Source organism: Electrona antarctica, assembly GCF_951216825.1.
Source record: "Electrona antarctica genome assembly, chromosome: 24".
Classification (NCBI taxonomy): domain Eukaryota; kingdom Metazoa; phylum Chordata; class Actinopteri; order Myctophiformes; family Myctophidae; genus Electrona; species Electrona antarctica.
The window spans coordinates 6,664,827-6,686,264 of NC_136803.1; the positions used below are offsets into that span (position 1 = coordinate 6,664,827).

Consider the following 21,438-nt stretch of genomic DNA (forward strand, 5'->3'; position numbering starts at 1 on the left):
CAGTTCAATAACAACTTAAGTGCAATGTACTGCGTAGCAACCAAACCACTCATAGACTGGGCGGACACGGATGCTGTGATTGGATCGTTTACCAGGAAGGAAGCAGCTGGTTTGAAGGTTTTGTTTTTAAATTATATCGAGATATGTTTCTAGGATAAGCATGTTTACATTCATCCTTTGGACAAAACGTGTAGATGGGTCTAAAAATGCAGTGACAAGACAACGTTGGATCTCCGATCTCAGCTGCGTGCGACCTGCGTTAGATGAGCGGAAATAAGCTACACCGTTCACCGGAAACGCCATTCTGCGTTCAAAATAAAATGCATGTTAAAAACGATGCTATAATTCTGTCGGCTGTTGGATGGCTGCAAGTCTAAAACACAAGTATGTAAGAGTAACCTTGGATTTAAGACTCGTATGTATATTATCGGTTTGTTTGTCAAAATCGATAAAATACATCTGAGTGACTGAGTCTTAATCTAAGGCTACAGAAAGACCTGTGTTGGGTTAAATATTATGGCGTGAGTGTGTATTCGACCTTCACATTCCTTTTCGCAAGATCTACAATATTTACATTACATTTGTTATTCGTAAATAAAAAAATAGATACCGTAATAGCATATAAATAGATCTAATTTTGAAGTACGGCTACCCGGAAGTACGATTTGTATTTTTCTTGACACGACGCGGCTGCTCTGTCCCTTAGGTCTGTCGTCCGGCCAGCCGTCCCCTTGTCTGTCTCCACACACACACACACACACACACACACACACACACACACAATGACAACAGTCCACTGAGATGAGGAAGCTGGCGCGTGAACTGCTCAAACAACCGTTTACTGTAGAGTAGAGATCGTCTGTGCTTCACTGCTTTTACCGTATCCGTCTTGTGGATTTTACTGTAGCTGCCTGCGGTTGTTCGCTGTATAGCTGTGTGTGCGTGCGTGTGTGTGTGTGTGTGTATGTATATGTATGTATGGTTTTTAAATGTCTTGTCAAGCTAGACAACAAGCCACGATGTTGTCCAACGCGGTGCTGTTGCTGCTGGTGGGCATGGGCTGTGTGTGGGACCCCGCAGTGTCTGCACAGAGAACGTTATCTTACGTGACAGTGGTGAGTAAAAAGGCTCGCTCTTTCTTAGAAAGAATGTGTCTAATTTGTCAAAGCATGTCTGTTATTATTTCGTCTTAAGTAATTTTCCCTAAACATTTCGATCTAAATTCATGTAAAATATAAAGGCTTATTAAAAGTGGTCAGATAGATCCATCCAGGCCTTCACATGCTAACAAAAAGCAGTAAACAAGTAAATGGAGGATACTTGTAATAATGAGAGGGATGTGGTAAGGCAGCGTGCATAGCTTCTGACTTCAACAGTCAGGTGACTGTCACTGTCTTACGTGTGCTGACAGTGCAATAAATAAAGCCATATGTTTTGGGACGATTTTTGCTAAAGAATCTTGAAATCAGCGACTGGGTATGTGCGAATTGTAGGTGCACTTGTAGGTGGCTTGAGTTGACGTTATTGGAGTCTGCAGAACTTTTCAACCCATGTATGTGTTTTTATTTATGGCCTGTTTTCACCATCATTGAACGAGAATTGAACAACACAACTGTTGGAAGCGGTTGCTGTTCACACAAGTGTCTGCACAGAATAGGGATGCTAGGGCTCAAGTGGTTAAAAATCTATATTCTGATAGTAATCATTGCTATACTACTCTAGTGTGTAACAGCTATAGGGGTCTCCCTGCCTCTCCAGCTTTTTAGTTGGGTACCAAATAGGAGATGAATGGAACTCAGTTCAACTCACTCATCAAAACAATGTTCCAATTCCAACTGTGTCTGCCCATTTTCTTGTTTCATCACTTCCAGTTTCACTAGTTTATCCTGTATCATGTGGATGACACTCATTGGATGACATTCCAACCTGAAAATGAATGTCCGGTTTACACAAGAGCCGGAGAGGGGAGAAGACCCCTGTTACTGAAGAAACACTTCAGTCTATATAGCAATACTAACACAATAATATGACCCATATACATCCTAAGTCCCTGAGCCAGGAGGGTAAGAACAGTCTAAACAAGGAATCAGGGTCACATCAGGCAACACGTGTTAAGTGCAGTTGTGTTCAGATACAAGACTGAAGTTGTTACTTTAGAGTTGTCGCTCAACCAGCAACGGCATGAATTAATTATAAATAGGACATAAAATGAGGACAGCAAATATCAAGTAATAAAGATATTCAGGCAGTAATGCACACACTGTAGAGGCAAGTGAGGCCACTGTCACCCTAAGTGCGGACCTTGCCTCCCTTTAGAAAAACACTGACCGAAAAAGAAAGAAAGACAGAGATCCCCCGACAACAAATAGATACATGGGCTGCTCGGACACTATAGGGACACGGCAGCCAATCACCACCGCGCCCATTCAGCAGAGAGACCCTCGTCCTGCCATAGGATGCACATTTTGGCCTTTGTCTTTATGGGGTGGGGGTCTGGGCCATCACCTTTAGTCACCTGGCAAGGTTTTCGTGTGGACCCAGACCCACCTTGCAATCAAAGAACGCAAGGGAGCTAAATTTGAGAGAGATTTAACTAAAGGTCTGAACTACGATTCAGTTACTCGCCTCGGAAACCCAGACATTTTTTTTTCCAGGAAGAAAAAGCAAAAAAAGCAAAATGAGGTACTCACTGCACTGTTTAACTACTTTAACCTTATTTGGCTATTCGGAAATAGGCCTGAGTCATGGCCTGAAGTGAGGATGGCAGCAGCTGACCGTGAAGGGTGGAAGCGCTCTGTGAAGGCCTTATGTGCCACAAGGCACGAAGTGGATAGGTAACAGGTATTCGGAAATAGAAGTTTGACCGGCAGCTGAAGTTGTGAGCTTGGTGATCTGGCATTTTTGAAATACCAGTGGAAATATCACATTTAAAAATAGAATAGAGAAAACTGGACACAGTTATTTTGTTAAGCCTTTTTGAATGACATGATAATGATAATGAGCTGATTATCACCAGGGCACTAATGATGTGATATTGATCACATATATGGTGTTCTGAGGTCACCCACTTGAACACTGTTTAGTGTGTTGGTTACAGAATGCACACTATCCAGGAGTGAAAGAGGAAACTATCTGCTGACGTTAGATGAAAACCTTGGATTGTCAGAAAGTTACTTTTTCAGCTGCATTTTTTCCTCACATACTTTATATATAAAAAGATTAGTTGACATTTGAGGGGCATTTACCTCACTACATTATACAACAGAGAAACAGGGAAGGGAGTTAACATGATCCGAGGCAAATTCCGAGTTGTTCTCAAACGGTGTGCCACCCATGAGCCAAGTCCAGGACAGGTGTTCCTTGGGATGATCCCAACAGATTCTATAATGTGCATTAAAAATGCGAAAAACAAGAGATCAGAAAACAAAGCAAACGGCAACGAACATGTATTTTATTTACCTGGAAAGATGTTTTGTTCATACGTTTGTCCATCCATCTGTGATTAACTTCAATGCATTCCATCGAACGTCTGGCTCCAGTTTGCCCCTCCCTCAGATGGCGCATGCCAGGCATACAACGCTTCTGTCCTTTACACGACCTCGGTTTTTACCAACTTCGTGTTTTGTTTATGAGTAGCTTTTTTGATCTAGTGGCTGGTGGAGAATGCTTTGCAACTAGGTGTGAGATTCATCTCATGGTCTCATGTGACCCGAGGAGGCATGGGGAGCATTGGGGACATTAGGTGATTAACAACCTTTAGCAAGGTGAATCAGCGATAGCGATGTGGGGGACAGTGTAGAATTCATAATGTGTGTGTGTGTATTTGACCAGGGTCCCTCAGGGGTCTATACTTGGTCCCCTCACCATTTCCTCCTTCTACACCACATTCCTCCATTTATTTGTTGAAAATAGCTGACCTACACAAGCCCACGCGTCATGAGCTTGTAGATTATTGCAGCCATTATTGCTGAACGTTCCCCTATTTTTGCTGAATGTTTTGCCCGTTATAATGTGCACAGAATAGGGATAGTCGTAGGGTTCAAGTGGTTAACTGGCTTTCATATAGATATATATTTTTAAATGGCCGAAATGTATATAGGGCTGAAGAGGTTATGTGGGTATTTTTGTAATAAGTAAGTAACTAAAGTTTTAAAATTATTGTAGTGGAGTGGAGACTAGTAGAAGTACAATATTTGTCTCCGAGATGTAGTGGAGTAGAAGTAAATGTACTGTAAAGTAAAGTAAAAATACCTCAAAATTGTACTTAAGTACAGTACTTAAGTAAATGTACTTAGTTACTTTCCACCACTGGACCTACACTGTACTGTGTGTACTAACATCTCTGTAGGCTAAGTCCTCACTGTCTTATCAGGCTAAAATGGAACATTGTGCAATGTAAGGCGAGGTGCTTTAAATGGATAATAACATTTGCATGTTATTCCAGATCATTTAACGTCTGCACTCTGCGCAGAACGGAACACAGAATACTCGTCATGTCGTGTCTGATACTCAAACTCAGGCTCGCGGGTCAATTCCGGTCCGCAGTGGGGGGCGGCAGTGGCTCAGGCGTAGAGTGGCCGGATGGGAACGTGAGGCTTCCAGTTCGATCCCGGGCTCTCCCAGAGTTAGTGTCAAAGTGTCCTTGAGCAACACACTGAACCCCTAATTGCTCCCGATGTGCAGGTTGGTGCCTTGCATGGTTCCCTCCGCCATCAGTGTATGAATGTGTGTGTGAATGGGTGAACACTATGTAAAGCGCTTTGGATAAAAGTGCTATATGGACCATTTACCATTTTATTTGATACTCAAACTTTTGACCGGCCCGTCAATCAATTAATCAATCAAAGCAGGGGTTTTCAACAAGTGGTCCGTGGACCACTGGTGGTCAATGTGTTCAATGTGTTCTGCCTACAACCTTAGTCTTTATGTTTGGCCTTGAATATTGTCCATTTCGACCATTTGTCCTCCATTTGCTCTTCCTGGAGTCTCAAGCGATGTGTCTCCATGCGATCAACTGGCCCCTTGCTATTGGCCCTCAGGTTCACCTATGTCAGCCATTTTGCTGGCCATTTTCTTGACACTAAAAATATTCTTTGTTGCACCCCCCTCAGTTGTTCCGTCATGGTGACAGGTCACCAGTCAAAGCCTACCCCACTGACCAACACCAGGAGAGTGCCTGGCCGCAAGGATTCGGACAACTCTCTCAGGTATACAGAAACAAGACGAGCATCTGCATGCGAAACACCCTGTGCGCCCAACCACACCCCACCCCACCCCACCCCACCACACCCCACCCCACCCCACCCCACCCAACCACACCCCACCCCACCACACCCCACCCCAACACACCCCACCCCAACCACACCCCACCCCACCCAACCACACCCCACCCCACCACACCCCACCCCAACACACCCCACCCCAACACATTTCATTTCATATTAATTTACACAGGCAATCATTCACAGATCCCGTTTGGCTTATTGGGTCAATTCCTTTTCTCTTCTGCGTAGGAGGGGATGAGGCAGCACTTTGAGCTTGGCCAGTTTCTCCGAAAGCGCTACAGCAGTTTCCTCAGTGCAGCCTACGATCGACATGAGGTATGGCATGCAAGGATGGACGGTGGACCTTTCTCACTGTTGTCTTCTATCCTTTCCTATTGTCTCGTTTCCACTCTCCAGCTTCACACAGAAATGCACCAAAACACAAGGTTACCTAATACCTTTGGCCAATGATTTTTATACCACCAACAGTTTTGTTTTCTTTTTTTTTGTCAGAAGTTTCTTAAACATTGATTTACAGAGACAATGTCTGGGCGCATACGTTGGTCCGACGTACTTACAGTCCGACATGCAACAGTCTGACACATGACTCACCCGTGGCTCCTGACTGAATGATTCTTAACACCACCTCCACCCACCTCTGCAACCTCCACCCACCTCTACAACCTCCACACACCTCCACCCACCTCTGCAACCTCCACCCACCTCTACAACCTCCACACACCTCCACCCACCTCTACAACCTCCACCCACCTCTGCAACCTCCACACACCTCCACCCACCTCCACCCACCTCTGCAACCTCACACACCAAGTGAGTTCAAATAAAGTCACACACCCACATACACACACACACACACACATACACACACACCCACACACCCACACACACACACACACACACACACACACACACACACACACACACACACACACACACACACACACACTTGTTATTGCCGGTTAAGGCTCACCCGTGGCTTCCCTGTGAGGTTAGGGTTCGGGGTAGGGTGTCGGACTAATGCCAGTCGGATTGTTAGTACTTCGGACCACATGCTTCGGAACACATGCACCCGACAATTTCAATGTCGATGACTTTATTAATTCAGGTAACTATCTACAGAAACATTTTAATGACTTAAAATGATAAGAAAATACAAACAATGGCAAATCCTTTTTTACGTGTGTGGCTGTAGATAATATTTATACTCTCCTCGCCCTTTTCTCAAAAAGTGCCTATACGAGCAGTAGTACAGACTCCAACAGGATCGAGGAAATGAGTGCATTAAGACTGGGAACTAATTTTTGAATTTAGCGTCATCTGCTATTTTTTTTAAATCCTAAGTGAATTTCTTACTTAACTAATGATTTAGAAGGCATTTGTAGAATCGGCCTCAAGTCTTAAAGGGTTAAAGTTCAAAACTCATCCTTCTGTCCTCAGATTTCGGTTCGCAGTACAGACTACGACCGCACCCTGATGAGCGCAGAATCCAACCTGGCAGGTCTGAACCCTGTTGTTCACGTCTTTCATCATCTTTCTCCTTGTCCGTCCTTCTCTTCTTTTATAACTTTGTTTTGTCTCACTGTTACATTATCCTCATTTTATATATATTCTTTATATTATCATCATAATCTCTTAGGACTGTATCCGCCCAGCGGCAGGCAGATGTTCAATCCGGACTTGGAGTGGCAGCCAATACCTGTACACACAGTACCGCAAGACCAAGAGAGGGTAAGGGGTGTGTGTGTGTGTGTGCGCGTGTGTCACATGTACTGTACATGAATACTTTGTCAATAGTTGTACGGATATAACTAAACTTTGCTGTTTCATAGCTTTGCTTAATTACTGATTCAGACCCTCCGCAAAGGGGTTATAACAAACAGGTCTGGTAACTGTGATTTAACACACACCAAGGTAACATTTATATTACTCAAACACACATAGCCTCGACGTTGCAATAATGCCCGTAAACAATCACTTGATTTTGGCCATTTTATTACTATTATCTCATAACACACTCACACACGTACAAACATACTTCTACTACACTTGTGTACAGTATAAAGCCTTATTTGCCTTGTCTGGCCCGTGTTAGATAGTACAATAGCATTGATGATCATTACAACAAAGGAACCTGAGACTGTGGCGTTTAGGTAATAACTGCGAACACAAGGGAAACACAAGATACATACTATTAATTCACAGATATAGCGACTGCATAGATGCATCATTTATGACTGAATTTAGAGCATTTAACGAACATATAACACATTAAAAGGACTTACTTAAACGCGTCATCCCGTTTGCTACATTGTTTCTGTATGAATGAACGAACACATCGTGCCCCCTGGTATAGCTCGCCCCTTCCTCTGTCACCCGACACTTCCTATCCCCATACCATGTCCTGTCCTAGTATGAACTCGCATTCCTGGTATATAGTATTGACACATTTACCCCCAATTAGCTGTATTAATATCTACATCCCTGAGACATACTGTAATTGGTGGTAAGAGGATCTCTGTTCTTATATAACACAGAGTATTTACTGTATAGGCAGTGAACTTCATAATAGCACCAACATTCTATACATAAATGACACAACATGAAGTTACAAATATAAGCTGGGCCGGCACTTAATATTATAATGATCCCACTCACGGAATAAACTCGACAATAGTGTTGTGAATGTTCTATCTTTCATTATATTATTGTATATAATATTATACCTTGGTTAGTTTCTACCTTGCATTTGGCTGAGAGTCATTTCTAATGAGTGCCACGGCCAGTTACTCCAGATAACAGCACTCCAGACACATTTGCCTGCCTTGTTGTTTGCCTTAACAGTAACCTAGCAACAACTGTGGTAACATAGCAGTTGTAGTTCCTATCGCTTTGCAACAAATACTACACTTGAGGAAGGGCAAGACTATTGGATGGACAGAAGGAATAAAGCACTGGAGCATCTTGGACGGCTAATGGGCTCTATGCATACGCGCCATTTTGGAAAGAACTTGGTTGGGCCCCTTCCCTACTTCTTTCACAGGTGTTACCGATGATACTAATGAAGTCTCTGTTCCATTCTGGGCAAGCAGAGTCAGGTTGTTGCTATTGTGGCTCACTGGAAACACTCTTCTACACAAGTGGGTCTCAAAAGTGTCCTTGAGTGGGTTCCAAATGTGTTATGGGGGGTCCTTGAAATTAAAAAGTTTTGAGAACCACTGCACTAAATGGAACAGAGTTAGTATCATCAGTAACACCTGTGAAGGAAGTAGGGAAGCGGCCCGGAAGTAGGAAGAGTTATTCTGTGTGCATAGAGCCTATTGTCTTTGTTTTATTTACAAAGGCGTTAACTGTACTGTATGTGCAGAAGAGTACATCTGCATCAGAGTCATGGTATGGTAACACATTTGAAGAAATGTTCTACAGATGTACGGTGCTATGCAAAAAAAAAGTAAAAAAAAAAAAGTTGACTATCACCTCTTTTGGCTAAAGGGACTACTCTCTGTATAGCTCTCTCTCTCTCTGGTTCTTTCTGGCCATTTGTCTCTGTCATCTGTATGCGACTGTGGCTCAGGAGGTAGAGCAGGTCGTCCAATGATCCATGGGTCGGCGGTTCGAATCCCGGCTCCTCCTGTCTACATGTCGAAGTGTCCTTGGGCAAGACACTGAACCCCAAATTGCTCCCGATGTGCTGGTTGGTACCTTGCATGGCTTCCGCCGCAATCGGTGTATGAATGGGTGAATGTAATGCACAATCTATGTAAAGCGCCTTGGATAAAGGCGCTATATAAATGCACCATTTACCATTTACCATATGCGTCTCTCGGCATCTCTCTCTCTCTCTCTGGTTCTCTCTGGCCATTTGTCTCCGTCATCTGTATGCGTCTCTCGTCATCTCTCTCTCCAGTTGCTGTCCTTCCCGATGGGAAAGTGTCCCCGATACAAGCAGCTAATGAATGAAACGGAGCACACGGAGGAGTTCCTTAATATGACCAACACCTACAAGGTTCTCCTCTCCTATTCCCTTGAATTATTATTTTTTAGATCAGCCTTTGAGCTGAAGCAAAAGTTAAAAGCCTTTTTCTCTGTGAATTGGAAATTCTCTTTGGTTTCTATATTTTTTATTCTGTTTTCTTACCCAGTATGGCGTCCTTATTAATCCATTGAGACCTGGAACGCATCCATGTCACGTTAGCGTTTAACCACATTAACCATTAACCCATTTTGGGGCGGGAATCCCTTTTGGTGTTTTAAACATTGTTATAATTTAGCTATTGAAAAATAGCAGATCTACAAGCTCATAGCGCGCCACCGAGTGGCGCGCTATGAACTTGTAGGTCTGCTATTTTTGAAAAATCGTTAAAATGTGCCTCAAATCTTTCCGAAAATTGTCATGATTTAGAAAACTTTTTTTTTTTTAATTTCGACGTCAGGCCTGAATGGGTTAATCTGAGGGATAACAGCACTCACAGAACCGTCATTCACTTCTTCTTCGTGCACCTTTAGAGAGTTTGTACAGTAGTGGCAGCATGCATACCATACGTTGGTCTGTATGCTGCCGGTGTCAACAAAATAAAAGTGCCTGGTGGACATTTCCGCGAATGCTGGTAATTCCTTAGACTGGAAAAATATGTTTTCTAGACCGAGCACCCGTTAACGCACGACTAGAAGAAACGTGAGCAGTGCTCGCATCCTCTTTAAAGTAGTGTTGATTTTGGCCTGAGCCATGGCTCAATGGTCCAGGGCCAGGCACCGTGGCTGGTAATCCAGTCTGGCAGTGTGCCACGGGTTCGACTCCCGATCCCGACGGCCTTTACTGCATGTCTTCCCCCCCATTTCCTGTCAGCCTACTGTCTGTCCCTCCATAAAAAAATAAAAAATAAAATAAAGGTGAAAGCCACAAAAAACATAATAAAACAAAAAAGTAGTGTTGATTTTAACAGAAATTTTTGATTTTAGTTTTAGTCATAATAGTCTTTTGAATAAAATGAACAAAAAATGATTTAGTCACATTTTAGTCATCTGAAATGTTTTAGTGTTAGTCTAGTTTTAGTCGACGTTTTATTTAGTATTTATTTAGTTTTCCTCAGTGAATTGTGTCATAGTTTTAGTCGACGAAATCAACAATGCAGTTTTATGTTAACATTGTCCCTTTTCTCAGGACTTCATAGAGATGGTGAAGAATAACACGGGGCTGAAAAATGCGACCGTGGAGTCCGTGTGGAGTGTGTACGACACGCTGTTCTGTGAGGTGAGGAGGACACACATTTGCGCACCACGCACACATGACACACTTGGAGAGACGCACAAAACGTACAACAATGTGTGAACAATGTGAACAATGTGAACAATGTGTGAAGACATGCACAAGACCTTGTTTATCCAAAACCGTTACTTTTCAGAAAACTGATAAGAATCGATCCAATGGTATTATTTAGTCATGTTAAATAACCTTCCTTGGTTAAACATTTATAAAACACACAGAAAAGACATTCCGGGCAAACATTTTCTAAAATGTCCAGAAATGTCGAAGAGGGCAGATCTGCAAGCTCACAATGCAATCACATTGTAACGCATTGTGATCTTTTAGATTGGATATTTTACACTACATAAAAAGATGAATATGGAGATTCAAGCAGTACTGCAGTCGTAGACTGCCAGACATCTGTTTGATGACAGCCGGAGTAGCGCTTTGAAAACAAGGAAGTGAAAGAAACCGACCAGTTCCTTAAATAAATGTTGACATTTAGCTTCGTACGTGCGTACGTGCACATGCAGTTTTAAATGGAATTGACCAGATCCTGTCCTCTAAGCTGTCTTTTAAGTAATTATATAATAACTACTTGTTCTTAACATGGCATTGGAATCTATAGGATGGTCTGTGTTTATTTTATTTCTTTAGAAATGGTATGATTCTAAAGACTCCCCACGAGTTTGTCTTTTGAAGTGGTGTAGTTTCCTAATTGTTTAATCAACACATATTCTTTACCTTGCTGAACACTATCTACAATTTAAAATGTACAAATTAGGCATTTAAAGAGACACTCTTATAACGAGCGGTTTACAATAAGCAAGGTAAACGCAAACATCAAACACAGAGTGACAATGTAGTTCCTCAGTAAATTAGGGTCACAGGCAAACCAAAACTAGGATCAGTTTAAACAATATACTATCAAAAATAATCTGTACATTGAAACTATAATAGCAGCTAAAAGGTGAACCTAGCGTCGATCTAAACAACATGCTAATCTAATCAAACACTGTCTGTCCTTGATGCACCCAGTGACCCAGGCAAAGATATCTGCTGTATAGCCTTTGGTGTAAATTGGTTTACATGTGGGTGTAGAGATGCAGAGAATGCTGTTCCAGGTCAGCATACTTCCTTAATGAGTTCATTGGTGGTAGGGGTGTCAGTTTCGTGGAAGTGGAAGTGGAACTCACACTCTGGTGGGAAAAACCTAATGGCTTATGGCTTGGGGAAGACCTTATGATGGGAGAGTGCAATACTGTAATACTTGAACTGTCTATGTACTGTCTCTTGGTGCCCAAGACAATTTTTTCCTATGAGACAATAAAGGCTAATTGAATTGAATTGAATATTTGTTATATGCATCTATTCTGGACATGTCTTAATGGGTGAAAAAAGAAAAGCCGACCTACAGCTCGAACCACATAGTAAGGCCGTTGTTGTACATACATTCGTGAGCTTGTACATAAATTCATCAATTGCCATTTTCACCATTTATGTACAATGAAGTATTTCAGAGTTTTAACTAAGTAGCCAGGATATGTCACCCAGTACAGCTCTGTCCAACAAGGTTGGTGTTTTTGGGAGACCAACCTAGATTTGGAGGATGTGTTCAGGTCAGGTCAGGTCAGACCAGCCTAACCTGATCTAGTGTGATCTTTTCTGCAAGTACAGTTATTTGTTTTGTGTGTGTGTGTGTGTGTGTGTGTGTGTGTGTGTGTGTGTGTGTGTGTGTGTGTGTGTGTGTGTGTGTGTGTGTGTGTGTGTGTGTGTGTGTGTGTGTGTGTGTGTGTGTGTGTGTGTGTGTGTGTGTGTGTGTGTGTGTGTGTGTGTGTGTGTGTGTGGGTGGGTGGGTGGGGGGGGGGGGGGGTTGTCAATGTCTATAGATATGTATTATTTGCATTTTCATTTCTTTATTTGTCTCAAGACCAATATAGATGCATTGATGTATAGATTTATGTTGGAGTTCTGTCTTTATAAAGGCAACTAATTTACAACTTTCGACTTATTCAATTCAATTAGCCTTTAATGTCTCCGAGGAGAAATTTGTCTTGGGCACCAAAAGACAGCGTTATTACATACATACATACATACATACATACATACATACATACATACATACATACATAGTATACATAAAATACAGTTCATAGTACAAAAAATAATGATCCTACCCACACTGTGCAAATATATCAAGGTTCAAGTATTGCAGTATTGCACTCTCCCAGTAGTTAGTTATCTGTTATTGAGTGCTTTGATTGACACTAGTGGAACAAAAGAGAATGTATATCTGTTGAGCTTGCAGAATGGTGATCTGTACCGTCTGCCAGACGGCATCGACTTATCTATTCATCTGTGTCAGATCCATGTGTCTAGGTGAGACATAATGACCTGTCAGATCCATGTGTCTAGGTGAGACATGACCTGCTTTGTGTCAGATCCATGTGTCTAGTGAGACATGATGACCTGCTTTGTGTCAGATCCATGTGTCTAGGTGAGACATGATGACCTGCTTTGTGTCAGATCCATGTGTCTAGGTGAGACATAATGACCTGCTTTGTGTCAGATCCATGTGTCTAGGTGAGACATGACCTGCTTTGTGTCAGATCCATGTGTCTAGGTGAGACATGACCTGCTTTGTGTCAGATCCATGTGTCTAGTGAGACATGACCTGCTTTGTGTCAGATCCATGTGTCTAGGTGAGACATGACCTGCTTTGTGTCAGATCCATGTGTCTAGTGAGACATGACCTGCTTTGTGTCAGATCCATGTGTCTAGGTGAGACATGACCTGCTTTGTGTCAGATCCATGTGTCTAGGTGAGACATAATGACCTGCTTTGTGTCAGATCCATGTGTCTAGGTGAGACATGACCTGCTTTGTGTCAGATCCATGTGTCTAGGTGAGACATGACCTGCTTTGTGTCAGATCCATGTGTCTAGTGAGACATGACCTGCTTTGTGTCAGATCCATGTGTCTAGGTGAGACATGACCTGCTTTGTGTCAGATCCATGTGTCTAGTGAGACATGACCTGCTTTGTGTCAGATCCATGTGTCTAGGTGAGACATGACCTGCTTTGTGTCAGATCCATGTGTCTAGGTGAGACATGATGACCTGCTTTGTGTCAGATCCATGTGTCTAGGTGAGACATAATGACCTGCTTTGTGTCAGATCCATGTGTCTAGTGAGACATGACCTGCTTTGTGTCAGATCCATGTGTCTAGGTGAGACATAATGACCTGCTTTGTGTCAGATCCATGTGTCTAGTGAGACATGACCTGCTTTGTGTCAGATCCATGTGTCTAGGTGAGACATGACCTGCTTTGTTTCAGATCCATGTGTCTAGGTGAGACATGACCTGCTTTGTGTCAGATCCATGTGTCTAGGTGAGACATGACCTGCTTTGTTTCAGATCCATGTGTCTAGGTGAGACATGACCTGCTTTGTGTCAGATCCATGTGTCTAGGTGAGACATGATGACCTGCTTTGTGTCAGATCCATGTGTCTAGGTGAGACATGACCTGCTTTGTTTCAGATCCATGTGTCTAGGTGAGACATGACCTGCTTTGTGTCAGATCCATGTGTCTAGGTGAGACATGACCTGCTTTGTTTCAGATCCATGTGTCTAGGTGAGACATGACCTGCTTTGTGTCAGATCCATGTGTCTAGGTGAGACATGATGACCTGCTTTGTGTCAGATCCATGTGTCTAGGTGAGACATGACCTGCTTTGTGTCAGATCCATGTGTCTAGGTGAGACATGACCTGCTCTGTGTCAGATCCATGTGTCTAGGTGAGACATAATGACCTGCTTTGTGTCAGATCCATGTGTCTAGGTGAGACATGACCTGCTTTGTGTCAGATCCATGTGTCTAGGTGAGACATAATGACCTGCTTTGTGTCAGATCCATGTGTCTAGGTGAGACATGACCTGCTTTGTGTCAGATCCATGTGTCTAGGTGAGACATAATGACCTGCTTTGTGTCAGATCCATGTGTCTAGGTGAGACATGACCTGCTCTGTGTCAGATCCATGTGTCTAGGTGAGACATAATGACCTGCTTTGTGTCAGATCCATGTGTCTAGGTGAGACATGACCTGCTTTGTGTCAGATCCATGTGTCTAGGTGAGACATAATGACCTGCTTTGTGTCAGATCCATGTGTCTAGGTGAGACATGACCTGCTTTGTGTCAGATCCATGTGTCTAGGTGAGACATAATGACCTGCTTTGTGTCAGATCCATGTGTCTAGGTGAGACATGACCTGCTTTGACACCAAATAAATGTCTCAATAGAAGAGCAAGGAGACTGTTGCGTCAATACCGTGAGAGAGTTATCATATAGTCCAATAAACAGGCAGTAAACATAAGTCATGGAATCCTATATTTAATGATTTCCCGGGATACTTATCCCAAAATGAATGGTCATGTGATATGCATATGAACAGCAAAGGCATAGATGATAGCAAATACGACCTGTTACATCACAAATCAGATTTGCTCATATCAGTCCGTTGGTCGGGGCGCCCCTGGAAGCAGGACAGAAGGCTCGTCTATCCTGGAGAATTCTGACGTGTCTCTACTTTCTCAGACACTATATAGAAATCTTTCTGTCGCTCTGTGAACTTGCTTGAGCACAGCTAGGGTGCACACTGATAAGTAATGGTTACTAGTGCCTAAAGGTCTACTTTATCCCAACAAGACAAAATACAAGCACCCCAATACGAGTTATGCAATCGATAATGTAGGATGCGGCGGTAGTTCATAATGCCCTTCAGGATGATTAAACACGTCGGAGACAAGGTCTCAGTGTTTAAACATTCTGTCTGTCATTATTTTAGCCGCTTATTACACGGCCACTTTATTAATAAATTCATAAATTGACCCAAAGGTAACAACAACGTTTTGTTGTTAGGTATTTCCTTGCTTACGGTAATGATTTCAAAGTATTATGGCGCTGGCCGTCTGCCCGTGCTGCAGTACAGTCGCCTCGGAAAACAAGGAAGTGAGTTGATCAAAGTGAATAAATGTTCGGTTACGGCATCGTCTATTTCTCGCTTCGAATGTTTTCAAAAACATTATTGAGAGCAACGTTTAGTACAAAAACTGTATTTTTACTGAACCCATTTTGACCTGAGATCAGATTCTAAAAATGTCTTCTACATCCTGACAGTTTTCTGAAAAAGCTATGTTTCTATGTCAGTCGTTCTTCGATTTTTCAAAAATAGCAGACCTACAAGCTCGTAGCGCGCCACTCGGTGGCGCGCTACGAGCTTGTAGATCTGCTATTTTTCAATAGCTAAAGCATAACATAATGCTAACACCAAAAGGGGATCCCGCCCAAAATGGGTTAAATACATTTTTAATTCTGGAATTTTAACTTAACGTACTTGATACTTTTATTTAAAACAATTGAGTACTTTTCCCACCACTGCAGACACCTAGCAGGTGTTCTGTATGGAGGAAGGCAGACTGTCTGTCTCGGGTCAAGGTCTAGGGTCTAGGGTCTAGGGTCTAGGGTCTAGGGTCACTGCAGACACCTAGCAGGTGTTATATATGGAGGAAGGCAGACTTTCTGTCTCGGGTCAAGGCAGAGGAATTTAGCAACAACACACGATTGAGCTGAAACCATTTGAGGTGAAAGTAAACCAGTAAATCAGTTTACTTTCAGCGTTCTGTAAAAGATCCAACATAATCTCTCGAGACAGATTTTGAAAAAATAATCGTAGTCTTCATAAATTGATTGATAACATCATAACATGTTAAGAAAAAAACATGTTATGATGTAAATGTATGATGTAAAATAAAAACATAAAACATAAAAAAAATAAAAACATTACAAATGTTTACTCAAAAGGGCACGTGGAGAGTTGTCTTGTTATTTATTGTCTTCGATTTTGGATCATTTTAACCTTTCCTGTGTGTTTGTTTTGTATGTGCATGAATGCGTGTCTCTGTAGTCGCGCCACAACCTGACGGCTCCCGACTGGGTGACTCCTGACGTCATGGAGACGTTGAGGATACTGAAAGACTTTGGCTTTCAGGTAAGGACACGAGAGGTCACAGAGGTCATCACATTAGGCCAGGGGTTCTCAAAGTGGGGTCCTTGAGGGGGCCCCCCTAGCAAAATAAACAATTTTAACACTTAAGCCCTATTTAATTTTTTTCCCCGGCTGTTCAAAAGTATTTTTTTTCCTATATGCACAATTATTCTCTTATAGGGGTCGACCCCACTCAGCATGAAATATTAGCAAAATGGGGTCTGCGGCCAAATGCATTTTGTACTAGGACCTACTTACTTAGTATATAAGTAAGTAGGTCGGAGTGGTTTATTGTTGGTATCAGCCGAGCAACAAGTAGGTCTATATATACCCTTTACAATGCACTACTACTAGACCCCAGCTCCCAGTACTTACCATGTCCAGTCTAGTTACCAACACAGTTACGCATACGCTGAGTGTGTTGCTATTTATTCTCTCCACTTATCTTTTTAGCAATGTTAAGAAATAATGTTTTCCCCTTTCATCAGGTCATGTTTGGAGTCTACAAGGCACAAGAGAAGAGCAGACTGCAGGGAGGTAGGTCACCCCCGGCTGTGTTTAGAACATCATATTATATAGTAAATGCACCTCATTACCACCTATATTAGTTGACTGGGTCCCCCAGGGGTCTACCACCATTTGACGAGATTATGCCCTATATTTTCATCCATGCTAAACCCCTTATCCCTAAACTTCTTTGCCTTTTTTTTTTTACCATTTCTGAAAAACATTTTTGAATACCGGTAGTTCAACTAGCCGATCTAAATCGACACGTTAACTTGTGAGCTTGTAGATTGGCTATTTTAACTATTAAAAAATGTGTATCAAAATCGTAAAAGAAAAAAAAAGGCAAAGATGTTTAGGGATAAGGGGTTTAGCATGGACGAAAATAGAGCCCTTAGGGCTCCATTTTTGTCACCACTAAACCCCTTATCCCTAAACTTCTTTGCCTTTTTTACTATTTTGAAAAACATTTTTGAATAGTTCAACTAGCCAATCTACATTGACACATGAGCTTGTAGACTGGACATTTTAACTATTCAAAATTGTTTTGCAAAATAGTAAAAAAAAAAAGGCAAAGAAGTTTAGGGATAATGGGTTTAGCGGTGACGAAAATGGAGCCCTTAGCCTCTCAGACACAAAACTTGGAATATTTTGTTAGTGTTGCATACGATTTTGTCCACAACTCCATGCTGTATTGATGTTGGTACCATAGGAGAGATAACGGGCAAACGTTGATCAAAATAACAATTCTTCTACATTCTCTAATTGTGTAGAGACAGGGTTCAATGTGGTTAAAGCCCTCCATCAGTCAGTTTTAATTCACGCTTTCTGTGTTTTTCCACCACTCATTCATTCTCTCACCGTGATGAGTTTAAGGTTGTGGTTTGACATCGACCGTCAGGTCAGGTCACTATGGCAACAAGACACTGACCGACTAGGCTGCTTCTCACAACCGTGTAGTAAATGGAAGTGCACCCTTTTTTTCTCCTTTCACCCCTTTTCTCCACAATTTAGTCGATTGATTCCAACCCACACACATTTATGTGTATTATCACTTCTGTTGTACGTACCCTACTGACTCAACTGCCAGTAAGGAGCCCCCGCCGGGAGGACGTAGAGCCTTCAGCCTACTCCTCCCGCCCAACACTCCCCGCCGAGTACTATGTTTAGTGACAGATGCCCAGCTTCCCTCCCCCGAACACGGGCCAATTGTGTTCATATAGACTCTTGACAAAGCCGTAATGCAGTGGGTTGGAAAGGCCCCTTTTTCTTTTGTCAAAAAAAAAACACAAAAATAGTGTCTGTGGAATCAATGCGTCGCGTACCACAGGTTAGGACCGGGAACATTAAACGTGTGGAAAAACACTACAAATACTGGAGGGGGGAGTCTGTTTGCTGCCACCGCCACCCCAGAACCCCAGTTCTTGTTGTTGTCTCCACCAGGCCGAAGGCATGGGGAGAGAGTATGTTTTGCACTCCGTCCGTCTGTGTGTCCGTGTGTGTGTGTCCGTCCGTCCGTCTGTGAACAGCTAATCTCCGGCACCGTAAACCCGGTCGATGCCAAATTTTGCACACACACTCCCTGGATGCCAACGATGAACCTCTGCCCCAGAATTTCCAGAACGGCCTGTTATAGCGCCACCAGGAGGCTGCTTTGTGCAAAACAAGTTTTTGGACAGTACACCTACAGATTTTGTCCAAACATCACGCAAATTGGTACACAGTCTCTCTAGAGCCATTCAACGAAACGTGTCTTTCAGATTTCTCAGACTCCTTCCTGATTGGCTAAGATTGGCTTCCAAAGTTCGCAGGAGTGCTCAGTTTCAAACAAAATGCTGCAAATCATGAACACATCGTGTGATTTCCGTGAAATTGTGCACGCACATTCCCACTAGGCTGAGGAAGAAATGCCACATGAACATTTTCAACTCAGCCTCATGGTGGCGCTATAACTGGCCGAAAGGTGTTTTTACCTCTAACTGCACGGATCTGTGGATAACTTTGTATGCCAACTCCCTAGAGGCCAAGGAAAAACCTTTGCCTGGAATTTTGCACATCTGCTCTTTATAGCGCCACCAGGAGGCCGACATATGTAAAACACATTTTCTAATATTAATCCTTCAGATTTTATCCAAATTTCACGCAAATCGGTACACATGCTCTCCATAGTCATGTGATCAAGACTGGTTTGTTTGTTTTCTCATCATCCACCCTCATTGGCTACGATTGGCTTCTGAACTTTTCAGGAGTAGCCCGCTTTGTACCCGTTTTGTACAAATCGCCACAACTACTCAACGCAGCATCCGATTGTGGTGAAACTGTGCATGCATATTCCCACTAGGCTTTGGAAGAAATGCCACTTGACAGTTTTCAAATCAGCCTCATGGTGGCGCTACAACAGGCCAAGCCGCATCTCACACACACACACACACACACACACACACACACACACACACACACACACACACACACACACACACACACACACACACACACACACACACACACACTTATATTGCTCCTAAACATTTTGCCAAACATCACACACACACTCCTATCCTCCTGGTGGAGACCTGTGCCCAGAAGGGCACTTTTTCTAGTTGTATATCTATCTCCCTGCTCTTAATGGTTAATGATGGTTGTATAATTGTGCCGAGCAGGGAGAAAAATGTAGCAGAGCCGAACGCCAAGATAAAATGTTATATTCACACTTGTATTCTCATTCTATAATACATATTTGTTCAATCTATTCCTGAGTTATCTGACTGAATTTAATTTTCTTTTTTTTAATTCACGAAAAATGTGTCCGCGACCCACACATGTGTCCGCGACCCACACATGGGTCCCGACCCACAGTTTGGGATACAGTACTTGGCTGTAGGTAACCCCCACACACACCTATACAGAGGACTGAGCAACATGTGATTGTGAAATCAATCATATTTATAGCCAGAAAGAAAGCCTACTGTACTCATGTCAAAACACTGGTTTGAGCTGAACTGGGTCATGTTTACACTGTATCTGTACTCACTCTCCCACACCGCGACCCCCATTCATTCTGCTCATGATGACACCTACTACCGAAAAATCACGACAGTGAGTCATACGGTTTGTGCAGAATTTCTCAATGCATGTTCTGGGATGTGCACTGATATGAGTCCTGTATTGACCATATGCAGACCACGGACATCTTGCCAGCAAGGTGGTAACTAGATGCAATTTCCCATTGACAGCCCATACATCCAAACATAAAAGTCCTATCTGCTTGTATTAAACAACGTCAGACTCACCAACATTGCAGCTGTGTGAAAAGCGTGAATTATCCTCTTTCTATCTGCAAAGTGTTTGTTTCATAAAATCCACCGTAGACATGTTATGAGCTAGGAGTTTGGAATTGCTCTTCCTCAATGGCCGCCCTGCGTAACACCTGTTTTGAATGTGCATATATATGCAATACTGTGGCTGTCTTGGTTTGCTTTCCTTTTTGCTTGCTTTTCTTTTCTTTTTGTTTTGCCTCTTACGGTATGGTGTGGATGATGGCATAGATCAGGGATGTCAAACTCAAATACACAGTGGGCCAAAATAAAGAAATTGGTCGAGGTCGAGGGCCGGAATTATTATTAAGCTCAGTTTCCTGTTCTATGATCCTCACCAAGCACTGCTTTCATAGTATGTGATATGTGACAATGCACTCAGTGCATTGTCGGACTTGTAGTATTATGGTGGTCCGTGCAGTATACCAGAGGGCCAATTCTAATACTAATTAAATATCATTCCGCGGGCCAAAGATAATTCACTCACGGGCCTGATTTGGCCCCCGGGCCTTGAGTTTGACATATATGGCATAGATGAACTGGAGGAACCCCCCCCCCCCCCCCCCCCTAATGTGTTTTTGTTTTGTCTGCCTGTCAGTTTGGTAAAGTATGTCTTTTGTAAAGGTTTGTAAAGTATGTAACTATGTGTAAAAATCAATAAAAAATATTTAAAACATATATATAATTTGCATACAATGCGGGAGGCAGCATGAGGTTGCTTTACTGAGAACAATCACTTGAAGTTGCTCATAACATACAGTATCTACAGTGGACTTTTATGAGACAAACACAAACACAATAGAAAGAGGACAATTCAAGCTTTTTGTACAGCTGCAATGTTGGTGAGTTGGATGTTGTTTAATTCAATCAGATGTATGGGCTATCATTGGGAAATTGCATACCTTCCTGGCCAAATGGCAGCGGTCTGCATGTGGCCAATGGCCTTGTACTGTGGCCTTAGCCAAGAATCATTCATTATGTTGGTTTGTCAGCACCTTTAAGCTTGAGTAATAATTACTTACAGTAGATGTGTGTGTGTCCTGCACAGAAAA

General features: G+C 42.6%; 1 protein-coding gene across 1 annotated transcript in view; it reads left to right on the forward strand.

Moving 5' to 3' along the window:
• The first annotated feature begins 134 nt into the window (after positions 1-134).
• Positions 135-21,438, forward strand: part of LOC306917197 (lysosomal acid phosphatase-like) — a 24,972-nt gene continuing 3,668 nt past the window's right edge. The window contains exons 1-9 of the mRNA XM_079495330.1: positions 135-1,115; positions 5,112-5,207; positions 5,514-5,600; positions 6,723-6,783; positions 6,922-7,013; positions 9,190-9,288; positions 10,444-10,533; positions 16,488-16,571; positions 17,057-17,122. Of these exons, the coding sequence (XP_079351456.1) occupies positions 990-1,115; positions 5,112-5,207; positions 5,514-5,600; positions 6,723-6,783; positions 6,922-7,013; positions 9,190-9,288; positions 10,444-10,533; positions 16,488-16,571; positions 17,057-17,122 (801 nt within the window). The 5' untranslated portion in view covers positions 135-989. The remainder of the gene's footprint in view (positions 1,116-5,111; positions 5,208-5,513; positions 5,601-6,722; positions 6,784-6,921; positions 7,014-9,189; positions 9,289-10,443; positions 10,534-16,487; positions 16,572-17,056; positions 17,123-21,438) is intronic.